Raw genomic sequence first — 15,629 nt, 5'->3', positions numbered from 1 at the left:
AATATTAAAAAACAAAATGGAGTGTAAGTAGACAAAATGAAAGTAAAAAAATTAGCACCCAAATTATATATTATATAATTTTTATGAGCAAATAAATACGACTCACTTTTTTTACCAATTGATTTCGGATCGATGCCAAATTTTGAGAAACATCATAATATAATGGGAGGAGTTATGAATATATATATTTTCTTGCTATATGCTCACTACATGAGAAGCATCAAGAAAGTATATTATCAAGGGATGGGCATTACAATTGTAACAATATTTTGAGGTATACGAATACCAATAAAATTGTGATTTGATAATAATTTAGAAATTTACAACAACTAAAGGCCGCGCAAATCCAGCCGAAAATAACTCCAAATCTAGCGATACACGTACCCTATAAGCACATGCACTTATCACCTATATAAGGATGATATTCGCTGATTTATAACCACACTGGCTTATCATACCGCTTATCATTCCAATACATCTCATCTCGTTCTCGCTCACGCTATTTAATTTGTCTGCTACCATCTACCTCTCTCTCTCTCTCTCTCTCCTCTAAATCCCTAATCCTCTTCTTCTTCTCCGTATAAATACTTGAGCTCCACAACTCCAAAATAAAGAAAGCTAGAGAGAGAAACTAGAGCGAGAAAGCTTTCAATCCTTCCGATCTGAGCCATCGATATCATTAAGGTACCTGCTTTTCCTTCTCATTTTTCTATCTGATTTTGTTCCGTCTTGATTTTTTTTTTAATAAATAATTTTTGTTATTTAATTTTTCAAACTGAAACCATATATATATTGTTTAATTTTTGCACGCAATATAGGAATTTTTGTGTCGCAGTTTTGTCGAAATTGAGGCAAGAGGGTTTAGATCTTTGACTTAATTAGGCTTGGCAGGGAGTCAGGGGCAGAGATGTCCTCGCTTAGCAGAGAGCTCGTGTTTCTCATACTTCAGTTTCTGGATGAAGAAAAATTTAAAGACAGTGTTCACAAGTATGCTCAATTATGTTTTAATTTTGTAGGTTGTTGTAATTCAGTTTAATTTGTTTCAATTTTTATTTAATTATGTTGTGATTGTGGGTGTGGAGGTTGGAGCAAGAGTCGGGGTTTTTCTTTAACATGAGGTATTTCGACGACATGGTGACAAATGGGGAGTGGGAGGAGGTGGAGAAGTATTTGTCCGGTTTCACAAAGGTTGATGATAATAGATACTCTATGAAGATCTTCTTTGAAATTCGCAAGCAGAAGTACCTTGAAGCTTTAGACAAGTAGGTTTTCTACACTTTTTTAAAATTTAATATATGGTATTATGTTTAATCATTGTTGATGAGCTTACTCTGTTGAAATTTATTTGCCCCGTTTGTTTAACAAGTAAATAAATGATTATTGTAGGCGGGATCGAGCAAAAGCTGTGGACATTTTAGTTAAGGACTTGAAAGTGTTTGCAGCATTTAATGAGGAACTTTTTAAGGAAATTACCCAGCTGTTGACTTTGGATAACTTCAGGTGAGGACAAATTGTCTTGTACTATTGTTGTTATAATTGGCTGGCTCGCGTTTCTGTTATATTTATGACGTTACTCTTATTTTTGGTATGCATTACTTTTCAGGGATAATGAACAGTTATCTAAATATGGTGATACAAAGTCTGCAAGGAGCATAATGCTTGCTGAACTGAAAAAGTTAATAGAGGCGAACCCGTTGTTTCGTGATAAGCTTCAATTTCCTACCCTGAAGAACTCAAGATTGCGGACTCTTATTAATCAGAGGTCCTTGAGAAGCTCCTGCCTCGTGTGTCTGACGCTCTATATTTTTCCTTACTTTAATTGTGAGATATATAGTTTCCTAACTTTTGTGTCATTACAACTGCAGTTTAAACTGGCAGCATCAGCTTTGCAAGAATCCGAGGCCTAACCCTGACATAAAGACCCTATTTGTAGACCACAGTTGTGGACAACCAAATGGTGCCAGGGCTCCATCCCCTGTCACTAATCACTTAATGGGGGCGGTCCCTAAGACAGGGGGTTTCCCACCATTGGGTGCTCACGGGGTAAGTAGAACAGAAAAAATATAGTTTTGTTGGAAGTCAAACTGTCTATAAGTTGAAGTTTGACTGTGGGTGTGTATGTATGTAGCCCTTTCAGCCCGCACCAGCTGCTCTTCCAACATCTCTTGCGGGATGGATGGCAAATCCATCACCTGTGCCTCATCCCTCGGCTTCTGCTGGGCCTATTGGTTTGGCCGCAGCTAACAATGCAGGTATTGTGGTGTTACCTTTTAATGGGTTTCAAATTTTCAAAATGCATTATGTGAAAACTTTGATGAGAAGCCTTGTCCATTATTGTGGTTGTCCTAAATTGTACAAGATACACCGTATATGTCAAGAAAATGTGTTACACATTTAACTTGCGCGTTCCTTTTTCATCTTTTGTCCGTAGTTTATTTTTTGTCCTTTTCATCCTTAGATTGTGTGTGATGTTCCCTTTGTACCTCCTATGAAAATATTTATGACGAAAAGGTGACGTACTATGGTCAACAGATTGTGAGAGCATGGAAGTTTATGGACAATTTATTAGGTTTAGCTTGTATTTTTATTTTTTCTGAAATGCTTTATGACATGCTCACTTTATTCTATTTCCATTGAACACACGCTTTCTGCTTGTTATTTTCTTATTACTCTTTATGTATTTACTTATCTTGATAGCAGCCATGTTAAAGCGGCCTAGAACTCCTCCTACCAATAACCCAACTATGGACTATCAAACAGCAGATTCTGAACACGTGCTGAAGAGATCAAGACCATTCGGAATAACTGATGAAGTATAAATCTATCTGTTAATTTTCGCATATTCTGATTTACCTGCTGGAAGTCTGAGTTATATTACTAAATTATAAGTTTTCCGCTCTTTTGATGTACATTCATTTGACCATGTAATATTAAAATTGTTTCAGTTCGACCCAACCAAAAAAAAAAACCAGTTATTGCAATTTTTTTTTTCTTTAACAAATTGTTTCTTAAAAGGTAGGTAACAAAATGTTAAGTTTATGTTTATGCAATATACGAGAACACAGCTTGATAAGGAAGGGTGCTTTGTATTTTTGGTGAGGCATTGATTAAGCAATTGTGTCTTATCAGTTCCTTTTTTAACAGGGAACATTCTGTTTTTGTTGGAATTTAGTTGGTTAGCTGGACGAATTTTTGGATTTAAATAGAATGCAATTTAAGCATTAATAACATCTCGAGTCAGTACTGTTCTGTTTTACAGCCTATCATAATTAATATTAAAGTATATGGTTGTTAATCTGATGGGATTGGTCCTGCATTACATGACTTGTGACATGCATTGTTTGACTTGTTGCCAAAGATCTGTATCCTGGCTTTATTTTAAAGAAAAATTTCAAGTTTCAACTTCTTAGTTTATGTAAATTGTTCTCTATTAACTTAATTTCTAACAGGCCAATAATCTGCCAGTAAATATGCTGCCTGTTGCGTTTCCTAACCAGAGCCATGGTCAGAGTTCCTACTCTTCTGATGACTTGCCCAGGTCTGTTGTTATGACTTTAAGTCCAGGTTCAGCTGTCAAGAGTATGGATTTCCACCCATTGCAACAAATTATACTTCTTGGTAAGCTCCTACTTGTGGAGAGAGCTGTTCTCCAATTCCACACAATTTAAATTATTGTTTTTTATCTCACTTTTTATTTCATTTTTTAACTGTTGGATTATAGCTGTTATGTTCCCCTTCAAGTAATAAGCTATGTTATCATTTCAGTCGGAACAAACATGGGTGATGTCATGATATATGAGCTACCAAGCCATGAAAAGATTGCTATTAAGAACTTCAAAGTCTGGGATCTTGGAGCATGTTCAGTGGCACTGCAGGTTTGGCTTTTGATTCTCTAATAATTCGAAATTGAGTATATTATGGATGCATTTCAGAAGAGTCATTATTTGTCATTATTATGAAAGAACATTCCCCTTTTCATTGTCCAATAGGCATCTTTGGCCAATGACTATACAGCATCAATCAACCGTGTCATGTGGAGCCCTGATGGGACACTTTTTGGTAAGCATAGGTGATTTAATTTTATTCTCATATTGTGAAGTAGACACCTGCTAATTCATCACAAGAAAGTGTTACCAAGAAATAGGAAATGAATCTTAAGCTGGTTATGATCAATCAGGTTTCTACTGCAGGTGTTGCATACTCTAAGCACATCGTGCACATATACTCCTATCAGGGTGGTGATGATTTACGAAATCACCTAGAGGTCTGTTCCATTAACCCATCCCTTCGAAGATAGTTATCTTGTTATTTTATTTTGCTTTTTTTTTTTTTTAATCTCCTACATATGTTCCTATTCTCGCTAGATGTCTCATGTTTCTGTATGGGGGTAAATTGACTTAAGTATTGATGTGGTTGTCCTCTTGTTTTCAGATTGAGGCTCATGCTGGAAGTGTAAATGATCTTGCTTTCTCATATCCCAACAAACAGCTGTGCGTTGTCACGTGTGGGGAGGATAGGGTCATTAAGGTTTGATCTATGACTTAACTAATTCTAAAGTGATTGTGCAGGTTCAAGTTCAATGTCAGTTATGATTTTTCAATATTCTGCAGGTGTGGGATGCAGTCACTGGGACTAAGCACTATACTTTTGAGGGCCATGAAGCACCTGTATATTCGGTGTGTCCACATCACAAGGAGAATATCCAGGTAATATCTGTTTCATTTTATCATGTTGATAACCTGGAATGCAAATTGAAGCTTTTTGGTTATTTTGTCCCTACCCCCTCCCCTCTCCAGAAAAGGTATTGTTTAGAGCATCCACAATGGGCTCCCTAAACCACCTCCTTAGACAAATTTTAGGGAGGAATTGGAAAAATACAATTCCAACCATGCTTCCTATCCACCTCCTAAAATAGGGAAGACCTCTAGGAGCTCCTAAATCTGAGGAGAGAGAAAGGGCTCCTAGTGGCTCCCTATAATTTAATGCCGCTTTGTTTTATGCATATTTTAAAGTTTTAATTAATACTAACAATTCTTATATATATATATATATATATATATATTTTTTTTTTTATAGAGATTGACCAATCATATTGAATCAAAAAATAATTATAGTATTTATGACTCCCTAAACTAGGGAGTATGATTGGAGTTCAAATTTTATAGAGAGCTCCTAAAATAGTTTTTGTGTGTTTTTAGCTATATTTAACTAAAAAATAGAGAGCATGATTGTAGATGCTCTTATAAAAATAAAATGACCAGTAACAAGTTTCAATTTTTTTTCTGTGCATAATTAATGTGGAACAGTTATTACATAAGAGCTGGTTATTTCATTCAAAGATTTGAAAATGAATGGAACTCAACTCTGCTATATTTTTGGACACCACTTTCCCATATTTATTCTTTGGGATGTCCACAACATGGTAAAAGCTACTCAAGATGTTTAGAAGTATGGATTGTTAAGTTCGAATTAAAAAACTTTCTACAGATTGGTGAATTGCTCCATATTACTCTTACTTTCACCAGATGGGGGAATAAGAAACTAATTCATCAAGTACATAGAAAAAACAAATATTTGGGGGCTCTCAACATAAAAAAAAATCCTGTGCAGTTTTAGTTATTAGTAACTTTAATTTGATGTTTAATAGATTATACGATTATATAGTACTAACAATTTATGATTTACTGCTATTTCCTTTTCAGTTTATTTTCTCGACAGCTACTGATGGAAAAATAAAGGCATGGTTGTATGATACTGTGGGCTCAAGAGTTGACTATGATGCACCAGGCCATTCTTCTACCACCATGGCATACAGTGCTGATGGAACAAGGTTGGCATATTTTCTGCACCCTTTACAAAGTCATTCTTGTTTTAGTGATGTGATATTTTTTATTTCTTTTATGTGTGATATTATTATGGACATCTTTGTATCATCTCTGAACAACATAGGTTGTTCTCATGTGGGACAAATAAAGAAGGTGATTCATACTTGGTGGAGTGGAATGAAAGTGAAGGAGCTGTAAAGCGTACCTATCATGGTCTTGCAAAGCGAACTGTTGGGGTTGTGCAGTTTGATACTACTAAGAATCGGTTCTTGGCGGCTGGTGATGAGTTCACGGTCAAATTTTGGGACATGGACAACGTCAACCTTTTGATAAGTACTGATGCAGATGGTGGATTGCCGGTAGGCACTACAACTTGTTTATTTTTCTCAATATAACTGTTCCTCCCAGATAATCATCACGATCTTATAAACCCGCAGGCTTCTCCCACTATTAGATTTAACAAGGAAGGAATACTGTTAGCTGCATCAACGAATGACAATGGTATTAAAATACTTGCAAATTCTGATGGAATTAGGTTGCTAAGAACTGCAGAAAGTCGTACGTTTGATGCTTCAAGAGCTGCTTCTGTGGCTGCTGTGAAGGTAAAGTTTCAACTTTTCCATATCTTGTTAAACTTAAAACTCATTAGCTAAATGCATCGTTAATATGCAGGCCCCGCCACTAGGAGCATTTGGGTCTTCCAGCATAGTTGGAACAAGCATTGGAGAGCGAGCTGCTCCAGTGGCAGCCATGGTTGGACTGGTGAGTGTCATGATCTCTCTCATATTACCATCATCAACATAACTTATGTTTTAATGATCCTATCAAAATGTATGTGATTATGCATAAGAGATGTGTTTGAATTTTTTTTTTTTCCACTAGTAAAAAAGGGTGTTGTGATATTCAATGGTTTAACCTTTTCCTTTTGGAGTTTTTGTAGAACAGTGATAGTCGAAGTTTGGTTGACGTGAAACCTAGAATTGCCGATGAGTCGGGAGAAAAATCCAGGATCTGGAAACTGACTGAAATCAATGAACCATCACAATGCCGGTCACTGAGGCTCCCTGATAGTTTAACAGCAACGAGGGTATTGATTCTCTTTTGTCCTAAATTGTCAAAACTTATAATTTTTATTGCATTATCTTTTGTAGTCATTCAAATATTTCCCATGCCTTGGCTCTTTATGAACTGTGCATTCCATCTTTGTTTCCTGCAATATTTCACATGTGTTTAATTACCCCTTATTTTACTTTCTTGAAGCACATTCTTATCTCTATTCTTGTTGCATCATTAGCCAGTGATTGTTCATCTGAGATAAACCTGTTTGTTAGCATAGTTTTTACAACTTAGTTTGACCTTGCAAAGAAAATAAATACTTTTTCAAAAGATGGGCCATTCAAACCTTATATGGTCTTATACTTTATATGCATACTTATATAACGTGCTTGAGCATTCTAACACTGTGAGACATCCTGTAGAACTTTTTTTCTGCTTGTGGAAATGGATGTTTGACCCACTCGTGCCAGTGTTAAATTGAGATACAGGAGTCAGGATTATTTATCTGTAAATTTTTAGGTTTATATTTTATGCTTTGTTCTGTTTTCTTTTCTTTGTGCATCATGCATGCTACACCTTGTAGATAAAGAGCAATGTTGTGGAAAAACCTCATCCTTTTTATTTAGAGTACATTGATTATGTTGTGCTGTAATTTTCAGTGAGTTACTTTTTTAAGCATATGACTTGTACTCAAACCAAAATTAATCTTGCGGAAAGATTTGTGATTTCCTTTTAAAACATATCAGTACAAACACTACATGGTGAATCTCTGTACTATATGCATTTGATGTTTGTTCCTTTTAAAACATTTTCATGAGAACTATGTATGTTTTAATGTCAAGCTCTGAGTATTGATAATTATTTCAGGTTTCTAGATTAATTTATACAAATTCAGGACTAGCCGTATTGGCATTATCATCTAATGCTGTACACAAGCTCTGGAAATGGCAAAGAAACGAACGAAACACGACCAAGGTATTAGAATTCCTAACAGAGATGGTTGCATTTTTGTAACTTTTTATGTATCCTTAAGCTTGCCATTTACTAAAATGTTTATTTCTTGTAGGCCACAGCTAGTACTGTACCCCACTTGTGGCAACCTGCAAGTGGAATATTGATGACCAATGATATAAGCGATACAAACCCTGAAGATGCTGTTCCATGCTTTGCACTTTCAAAGAATGACTCATATGTTATGTCAGCTTCAGGGGGGAAAATATCCCTTTTCAATATGATGACATTTAAGGTAGGTTGTTCCCTCTGAACATTTCTCTCATTCGATACATCTAGTGTACTGGTTGATTAATTTAAGATAAGATACTGAATATGCATCGTCTATGAAACTTTTGAAGTGCCATGCGTAAGACAATCTAAAAAGACAGTGTTGCTTCTGTACTGTCCTTCAAAATGCTTACTCCACCATCTACTTTGCATACACCTATTGAAAATCAGGAAAAAAAAAAAAAGAATCATATTTTTCAATCTACCCACCAATATTTCTAAAATACCCTTAAAACCTAATTATATTCATTTTTGCTCAGTTTGTTTCTGTTTTGTGTGATTTGTTTAAACTATGTCATTTTAGGTAAATCTAGGGAAGGTAATTATACAGAAGGATAAATGGTAATTGACAATATTTTTAAAAAAGGGGTTGGGATGAGCATATTTTGGTTTGGTAATAGAAGCACTCATGGTGAAACTGTCAGTGTTCTATTTGCTTTCAATCGGATGTAGCTAACTTTCTTTGGGTGGCATGAAAATTGAAGTTACTTCTACGATGTTATAAATTATCATTCTTATGCTTCCTTTATTGTAGACAATGAAAGGAAGAAAAGAAAAGAAAAGACAATAACAACACTCATCGTTTTATATTGTTGTGATATTGTTATGCCTTTTGAATTGCAGACAATGACAACATTCATGCCCCCGCCACCAGCTGCAACATATCTGGCGTTTCATCCTCAAGACAATAATATCATTGCCATAGGAATGGAAGATTCTTCCATCCAAATTTACAATGTTCGGGTTGATGAGGTCTCTGTTCACTGAACTTAAATTTGTCAGTTTGTGATGATATCTGGAATATTGATTGCTTACAATCTGGATGCTCCTCTCACAGGTTAAAACCAAGCTGAAGGGACATCAAAAAAGAATAACAGGCCTTGCCTTTTCTCATGTTCTTAATGTGCTTGTATCATCAGGCGCTGATTCCCAGGTATGAATGTGCGAGTCTATATCTGTGCATGTCACAGTGCCTTTAAGGCTTTAAGCAATGAACTAGTGACTAACAGAAGTAACTTATCACAAGTGGCCAAGCCAAAACGGATCAATGTAGTATCCAGATAGTTTATAGTTCAACTTCATAGCAAACTGATTGCCTGGTTGCATTTGACGATTCACATTGAAATCATTTCATTTAACCGTAAGTGGAGAATGCTTTTCTGAAATGCATTTCTCTAGAATTGTGGTTTACTTAGTCACTTAGGTGTTGATTGCCTCAGGCCTTTACAAAAAGCTGTTGGTTTTAGACTCTCTTGCTTTTAACCAATATAGTCTTTCTGTTTCTGTCCTTGAACTTCATGCAAGAGACGCTTCAATAGTTTGACTAGGTGTTGGTACTGGAGTTGTTAAGTCATCAATGCTTTTATTTTTCTTCGCTGCAGTTGTGTGTTTGGAACACAGATGGATGGGAGAAGCAGGCCAGTAAATTTCTTCAGATTCCAAGTGGGCGAGCTGCTGCTCCTCTTGCAGATACCCGAGTTCAGTTTCACTTAGATCAGACACTTTTGCTGGCAGTTCATGAAACACAGATAGCCATATACGAAGCACCAAAATTAGAATGCCTCAAGCAGGTGCAATGGTTTATTTTTTGCTTAAATTTATTTGAGTATAAAAATATTAGTATATTTTATTTTATTTTTTAAATAATAAAAAATCCTGTTAGTTCAGATTAACACAGCCAGCATTAAAATAGATATTATTGCATGGGCCTTGATCATTTCATGCATACAACACTGGGTTTACTTAGTGCCACCTACATAAGCTTGTATCTAGTAAGAGCGCAAGCAAGCATTAAGATAAATGTTTCGGTGATTGTGATGTTCTAATGTGTCTAATTGTTTGCTTTTACTTTGTTTGGGTTTTACTTAGTGCTACTTACATCTGTGGAACTATGTTTCTCATGTAGTTTGTTCCTCGAGAAGCTAGTGGTCCAATCACACATGCTACGTATTCCTGTGATAGCCAGTCAATTTATGTTAGCTTTGAAGATGGAAGTGTGGGGGTTCTCACTGCTTCTACACTTAGATTGAGATGCCGAATATTACCTACTGCTTATTTACCTCCAAATCCCAGGTATGTATTTTTGTAAGCAAAGTGAAGATAATAATTTTTTTTTCCTAGGATATTTGCAGTCTTTCTGTGTTGTAAATAACATATCTAACAATAAACGTTTTAGCAGCTTTGTGCATCCTCTCGTTGTTGCCGCACATCCATCCGAACCCAATCAGTTTGCATTAGGACTTACAGATGGTGGAGTGCATGTGCTTGAGCCTTTAGAATCAGAAGGAAGATGGGGCACTTCCCCTCCGATTGAGAATGGTGCTGGGCCAAGCACCACTTCTGGAGCAGCTGGTTCAGATCAACCCCAAAGGTGACAATTCCATGTGCACGGCTCCCAATGAGGATCTTGAGTGTATCTCTTCTGTGTGATCCCTTTTCCTGGTCTCACCATATTTTATTTATTTGTTGAGGGGAAGTTGCAGATTTAGGTATTTATAGTTTTAGGATACTCAGTAGAATTCGATAACCCAGTAGAATTCGTTATAGTGGCATTTTAAGGTGAGGCAATTTCCCCTCATTTAGGATAATTGGAGAAGTGATGGAACTATAGTGTAAGTTTTGAAGACAACGCAGCACCGCCGGGCAAAAGGTCGAGATCAGACAATGAGGGAATTTAGCAAAATATTTTAGTTTGCTTTGGTTGGTTCATGTCTAGACTATTTTATCCCTTTTTTCTTCTAAAGTTATTTAAGTATCTTAGAAATTAATTTAATTGGGAATCATACATGATTACTCATTTTGTTTTCTCTACTCTTGAGTTAATTTTCAGGTGTTAATAAGAAATCATCTTTTTGCTCTGTGCTTTTGTCCTTTCGTTAATGTAGCGTCTTGCCAAGCAACTCAAAGAGTTATAATGAACCGGAACGAAAGTGGGATATTTTCCATTACGTACCAGTCAATTTTGACTCCATGCAATTCAGAGTATCTTCAATCTAATGAACTAAAAGTAAAGAAAAAAGAAAACAAGTGCAAGTTTAAATGACCCAAAACATGGGCATAACAACTGGTAGATAATTCTAAAGCGGAAAAAGAAAAGAAAAACTGGGTTGATCGTTATTGGTGCATCATATAGATATTTGACACAGTGGAAAGAATTTGAATCCTTAGTACCTAATTTTGAAAACCTAGTGTTGTTGTTCCTTGTTGATTAGCTTCAGTAGATATGTATAGATTCTTGACCGAGTGGATTGACAACAAATTAGAAGATGAACAAGTTGATTTGAAAACTTAAAAGAATTACAGGTTTTCAAAATCTTAAGAGAGAGGAGAGGAGGGGGGGAAGAGACTAGACAGCGTATTCAACTCCTATCTTTAGGGTTTAGGGTGATTTTTTAGCGGAGAGAGCGTATTCAACTCCTATCTTTAAGGTGATTTTTTATTATTTAAAAAATATGAGATGTTAGTTTTTTGTCCTTTTTTTTTTTAAAAAAAAATTAGATGGTGAAAAAAAAAAACTACACCCATTTTCTCGTTCTTATTATCCAATCACGTGTGTGGGAAGGTTAGGGTTCCGTAAACCCTAAACCCTAAATAAAGTTTTGTATGGTTTAAAAATTAAAACTACGCTCTCTCTCTCTCTCTCTCCAAAACGCACAATGTAATTATAAATTAAATTTGCAGCACGGCATATCTGCAATTACGCTTCTCTGTCTCCCTCTTTCATTTGACAAAATCCCTAAAACTAACTCTTCAAGCCAAGCACTGCTGTGAATCGTCTCAAACTCCCAGTTTTAGTGGAAAAAAGAATGAGCACCTCCTCTCAATCTGTCCAACTCAAGGTAAACACTACAAACTATTTTCTACACTAACACTAGCATGCATCAAAATTGCACCCTTTTAAACTTTTTTTTTTGTTTTCCAGGTATATAACCTGTTTAAAATTTTGCATATTTTTTTGGGGGCGTTTTCCTAATGTTGTTATCGGTCGCTATTATTTGATTTTTGAAAAAAAAATATAATTTAAATCATTTGATTGAATGATGAAATCAAATAGACCCATAGCAACAACACCACTAGTGCGTTACTTTATTTATTTATTTAAATTTTTTTAAATTTTATGATATCTCCATAATTATAAGGATGATGAGTACAAGTTAGATGAGTCGGGAAAGAGAAGGAAAATAATCAAGGATGATGAGCACAAGGTGGTGGAGGACCGAATCAGTGAGTTGCCATATGAGGTTATTGTTAGCATAGTGTCACTCTTGCCGCTAAAGGAAGCAGTAGCTACAAGTATCCTTTCTAGGAGATGGCGGTATGTCTGGTCATCTACTACGACTCTCAATTTAGAGACTGTTAATTTTGAAGACCCTGAGACCTTAAAATACTTCTGTGAACTTGACTATGATAAACGAGACGAAGAAGAAGGCCATAAATACGTCAATTGGGTGAATCACGTGCTGGAGCAGTATAGCGGCCAAAACATTGAACGATTCAGGGTTATCTTTTTTCTAGATAACGTCTTTACAAGTTCCATTGATAAATGGGTTCAATTTGCAATGGAAAAGAGAGTTCAAACACTTGAGTTGGACTTATTGACAACTGGGGGGGGTTGGCACGACGATGACTATACATTTCCCTATAAACTGTTGGGTATGGAAAAGGAAGAATTTGCTTCCAATGGCATTCCAAGTCTAGGTTCTGGTGGATATTACAACAATATTGGTTTCAAGTCCCTCAAAGTTATTCATTTTCGACATGTTGGTGTGACCGGGGAAGTTGTTGAGTTCTTCTTGTCCAACTGTCCACTTCTTGAGCGATTGTCTCTAGATGTTGCAAAAAATTTAGTTAATTTAAGAGTTGTCGGTCCCTTGATAGCATTGAAATATTTGGAGATAAAAAATTGTCAACGACTCAAAAACATTGAGATTTGTGACGCAAACATTGTTTCATTTATTTATTGTGGAGGGTTGATATCTTTGCATCTCAAGAATGTACCGCTGCTTGTTGATGTAACCTATTACAAGTGGTACGCTTATGCTGAATTCACAAGGATTGTGCTCGGCCAATTTTCGCCTTGTCTTTCTCATATAGAGATTCTGAAGCTAGATATCAGAGAAGCGGTTAGTATGTAGTATTATTGTATGTGATGAGTTAGTTTTGTTTTCTTCCTTTTTGTAATTTATTATGTTCCTTACTTGTGATTTGGTTTGGTGGATTTCAGGTCTACAATCAAAATCATGTACTTCCCACACTAGCAAATCTAAGGCATTTGCAATTATTAGTTGATGCAGACTACCATTTGTCCCTTGGTCGCTTAGCTTCTTTCATGAAGGCAGCTCCTTACATGCAGAGACTTGTTTTGGGGGTATGCATACATAATTATTCATAGATTGATAGATTGATATTGATTACAAGTACAACTTGATTGACAATTGTATATTGTGCATGCATTCATATCTTGAGTGGTTTCGTTCATTATTTATCTTCATTTTATTACCAATTGCCAATATTTCTGAAGAAAGAAAAGCATAAAACGGAGAACAAGAAAGGAGGGTTTTGCTTCTAGTTCTTATGAAGTAAACTAAAGTGTTGTTTCTTTGCAGTTGGGTTTGAAAAGATCCAATACGAAGACGGCAAAAATAGAGAAAGCTGCCGAATGCCCCCATTACTACCTCAAGGAAGTAGAAATATCAGGGTATCGTGGTCACAAATGTTGTGTTAAACATGTCATGTACTTGAAAAAGAATGTTGTTGCATTGGAGAAGATTGTTATAAATCCTGTCCGGTTTTGGTGTGCACCTTCTGGAACCGAGTTGAATTTCCTACGAGTCAATGAGGAAGAGAATGCGAGAGATCATGCTATTCAATACCTTAAACAAAAAATGCCTTCTACCATAGAATATGTATGCCTCTAGTATTAAGCGCAAGTGCAAGTGCTTAATAATATATCTAGGGTTTTTATTAGTATCAACAATTACACTTTGATTTACCTATGTTTACTCGATGACTTGTGCAAACAAGCTCAAATTGAGTACGCATATTTTATGTTCTTTCCTTTTGATTAATTATTGATTATGGTTTTCTGTTTTGATTAGTTAATTAGTAATGAAAGTGCCATCATTTAATTTTTCAAAGTTATGTCAAACTTGTGCGGTTTTTCCGCTCTGCGACTCCCTTTTGATGTGGAAAATTCCTAACCGTAAGCTATCTTTCTTTGCTGCAGTAATTCATGTAGTGATTGCTAATAAATTGCTCCACGATCCGTTCTTAAAGTCTTCAATTTCCTGCCACTTTCTCTTTCAACATGTGATAAGAATCTTAAGAAAACAAAAACAAAAAAAGCTTATGATTTGTGATCAAGGAAATATAGCCACATCATTCAAGTATAATCATTGACAAATAATAGAAAATATCTCCCGTAGGCCCAAACTAGTAATGAACTTTTCAAAATTAATCTCAACAATTGTGATATTCTAGTGTGTTTTATTGTTTGCTTTTATTACTTTTTCTTTTGGGATTGACTTAGTGCTACTTACATCTGCGGAACTATGTTTCTCATGTAGTGGTCGTCCAATCACACATGCTATATGTATTCCAGTAAAGGAAGATGGGGCACTTCCCCTCCGATTGAGAATGGTGCTGGGCCGAGCACCACTTCTGGAGCAGCCGGTTCAGATCAATTCCATTCCATGTACACGGCTCCCAACGAGTGTTCCTGGTCGAAGCTGCAGATTTAGGTATTTATAGTTTTAGGATACTTGAATAATTAACCTGGTGAGGCAATTTCCCCTCATTTAGGATAATTGGAGAAGTGATGGAACTATAGTGTAAGTTTTGAAGGCAACGCAAGCAGCACCACCGGCCAAAAGATTGAGATCAGACAATGTAGATTTTAGTTGCTTTGGTTGGTTTCGTTTCTAGACTGTTTTATTTTATCTCAGAAATTAATTTAACTATTGTGACTCTTTAGTTAATTTTCATGTGTTCAGCATGTGCTTTCTCCTTTCGTTCGTTTATGTAGTGTCTTGCCAAGCAACTCAGAGAATTTCATTCGGAACGAAAGTGGGTTATTTCCCATTACGTAACAGCCAAATTATCTACAATATAATTAACAAAAAGAAAATAAGTGTTTAGTTTAATGATCCAAAACATGGTTGCAAACAACTGGTACATAATTCTCCAGCAAAAAACTAAAACAAATAATAATAATAATAACCTGGGTTATATATAGCATTTCGGTCTTTTTCATTATTCTTGTCATCTTTGAAATTACTCGTCCTTGCTGATGAGGTTTATTACCCTGTTGTTCTTTAGGCCGACTTCATCGATCGACAACTCTTCATTATCGACTTCATTCGCGCCAATGACGAAGTGATATCTTTCTGGCATAGGGATGTTCAATTCAGCTAATCGTTGAGCCAACCGTTGTCTCAAAATGGAGACCTTGTCGCTAGGATAAACATT

General features: G+C 35.8%; 2 protein-coding genes across 3 annotated transcripts; both read left to right on the top strand.

The window, feature by feature from the left end:
* The first annotated feature begins 525 nt into the window (after positions 1-525).
* On the top strand, positions 526-11,020 carry LOC110752573 (topless-related protein 4). 2 transcript variants are annotated; one of them, XM_021953256.2, is made up of 26 exons: positions 526-684; positions 892-987; positions 1,083-1,262; positions 1,387-1,500; positions 1,604-1,762; positions 1,866-2,043; positions 2,129-2,252; positions 2,701-2,813; positions 3,450-3,618; positions 3,766-3,875; positions 3,990-4,059; positions 4,191-4,264; positions 4,432-4,527; positions 4,611-4,706; positions 5,703-5,830; positions 5,950-6,184; positions 6,263-6,427; positions 6,498-6,587; positions 6,766-6,912; positions 7,749-7,856; positions 7,948-8,127; positions 8,787-8,915; positions 9,001-9,096; positions 9,545-9,733; positions 10,069-10,235; positions 10,342-11,020. In XM_021953256.2, exons 2-26 carry the CDS (start codon positions 908-910, stop codon positions 10,535-10,537), a joined length of 3,393 nt encoding a protein of 1,130 aa, XP_021808948.2. In that variant the 5' UTR covers positions 526-684; positions 892-907; the 3' UTR covers positions 10,538-11,020. The 2 variants fall into 2 exon arrangements, with proteins under 2 accessions (XP_021808948.2, XP_021808945.2); XM_021953253.2 differs by having other exon boundaries at positions 2,698-2,813.
* A 751-nt stretch (positions 11,021-11,771) lies between these two features.
* LOC110752575 (F-box/FBD/LRR-repeat protein At5g22700-like) lies at positions 11,772-14,150 on the top strand. The gene is made up of 4 exons (XM_021953257.2): positions 11,772-12,001; positions 12,302-13,285; positions 13,387-13,530; positions 13,769-14,150. Exons 1-4 carry the CDS (start codon positions 11,969-11,971, stop codon positions 14,078-14,080), a joined length of 1,473 nt encoding a protein of 490 aa, XP_021808949.1. The 5' UTR covers positions 11,772-11,968; the 3' UTR covers positions 14,081-14,150.
* Positions 14,151-15,629: the final 1,479 nt, after the last annotated feature.

Source organism: Prunus avium, chromosome 7 (genome assembly GCF_965620075.1).
Source record: "Prunus avium chromosome 7, drPruAviu1.hap1.1, whole genome shotgun sequence".
NCBI classification, from domain to species: Eukaryota; Viridiplantae; Streptophyta; class Magnoliopsida; order Rosales; family Rosaceae; genus Prunus; species Prunus avium.
This window is presented reverse-complemented; position numbering and strand designations above follow the sequence as displayed.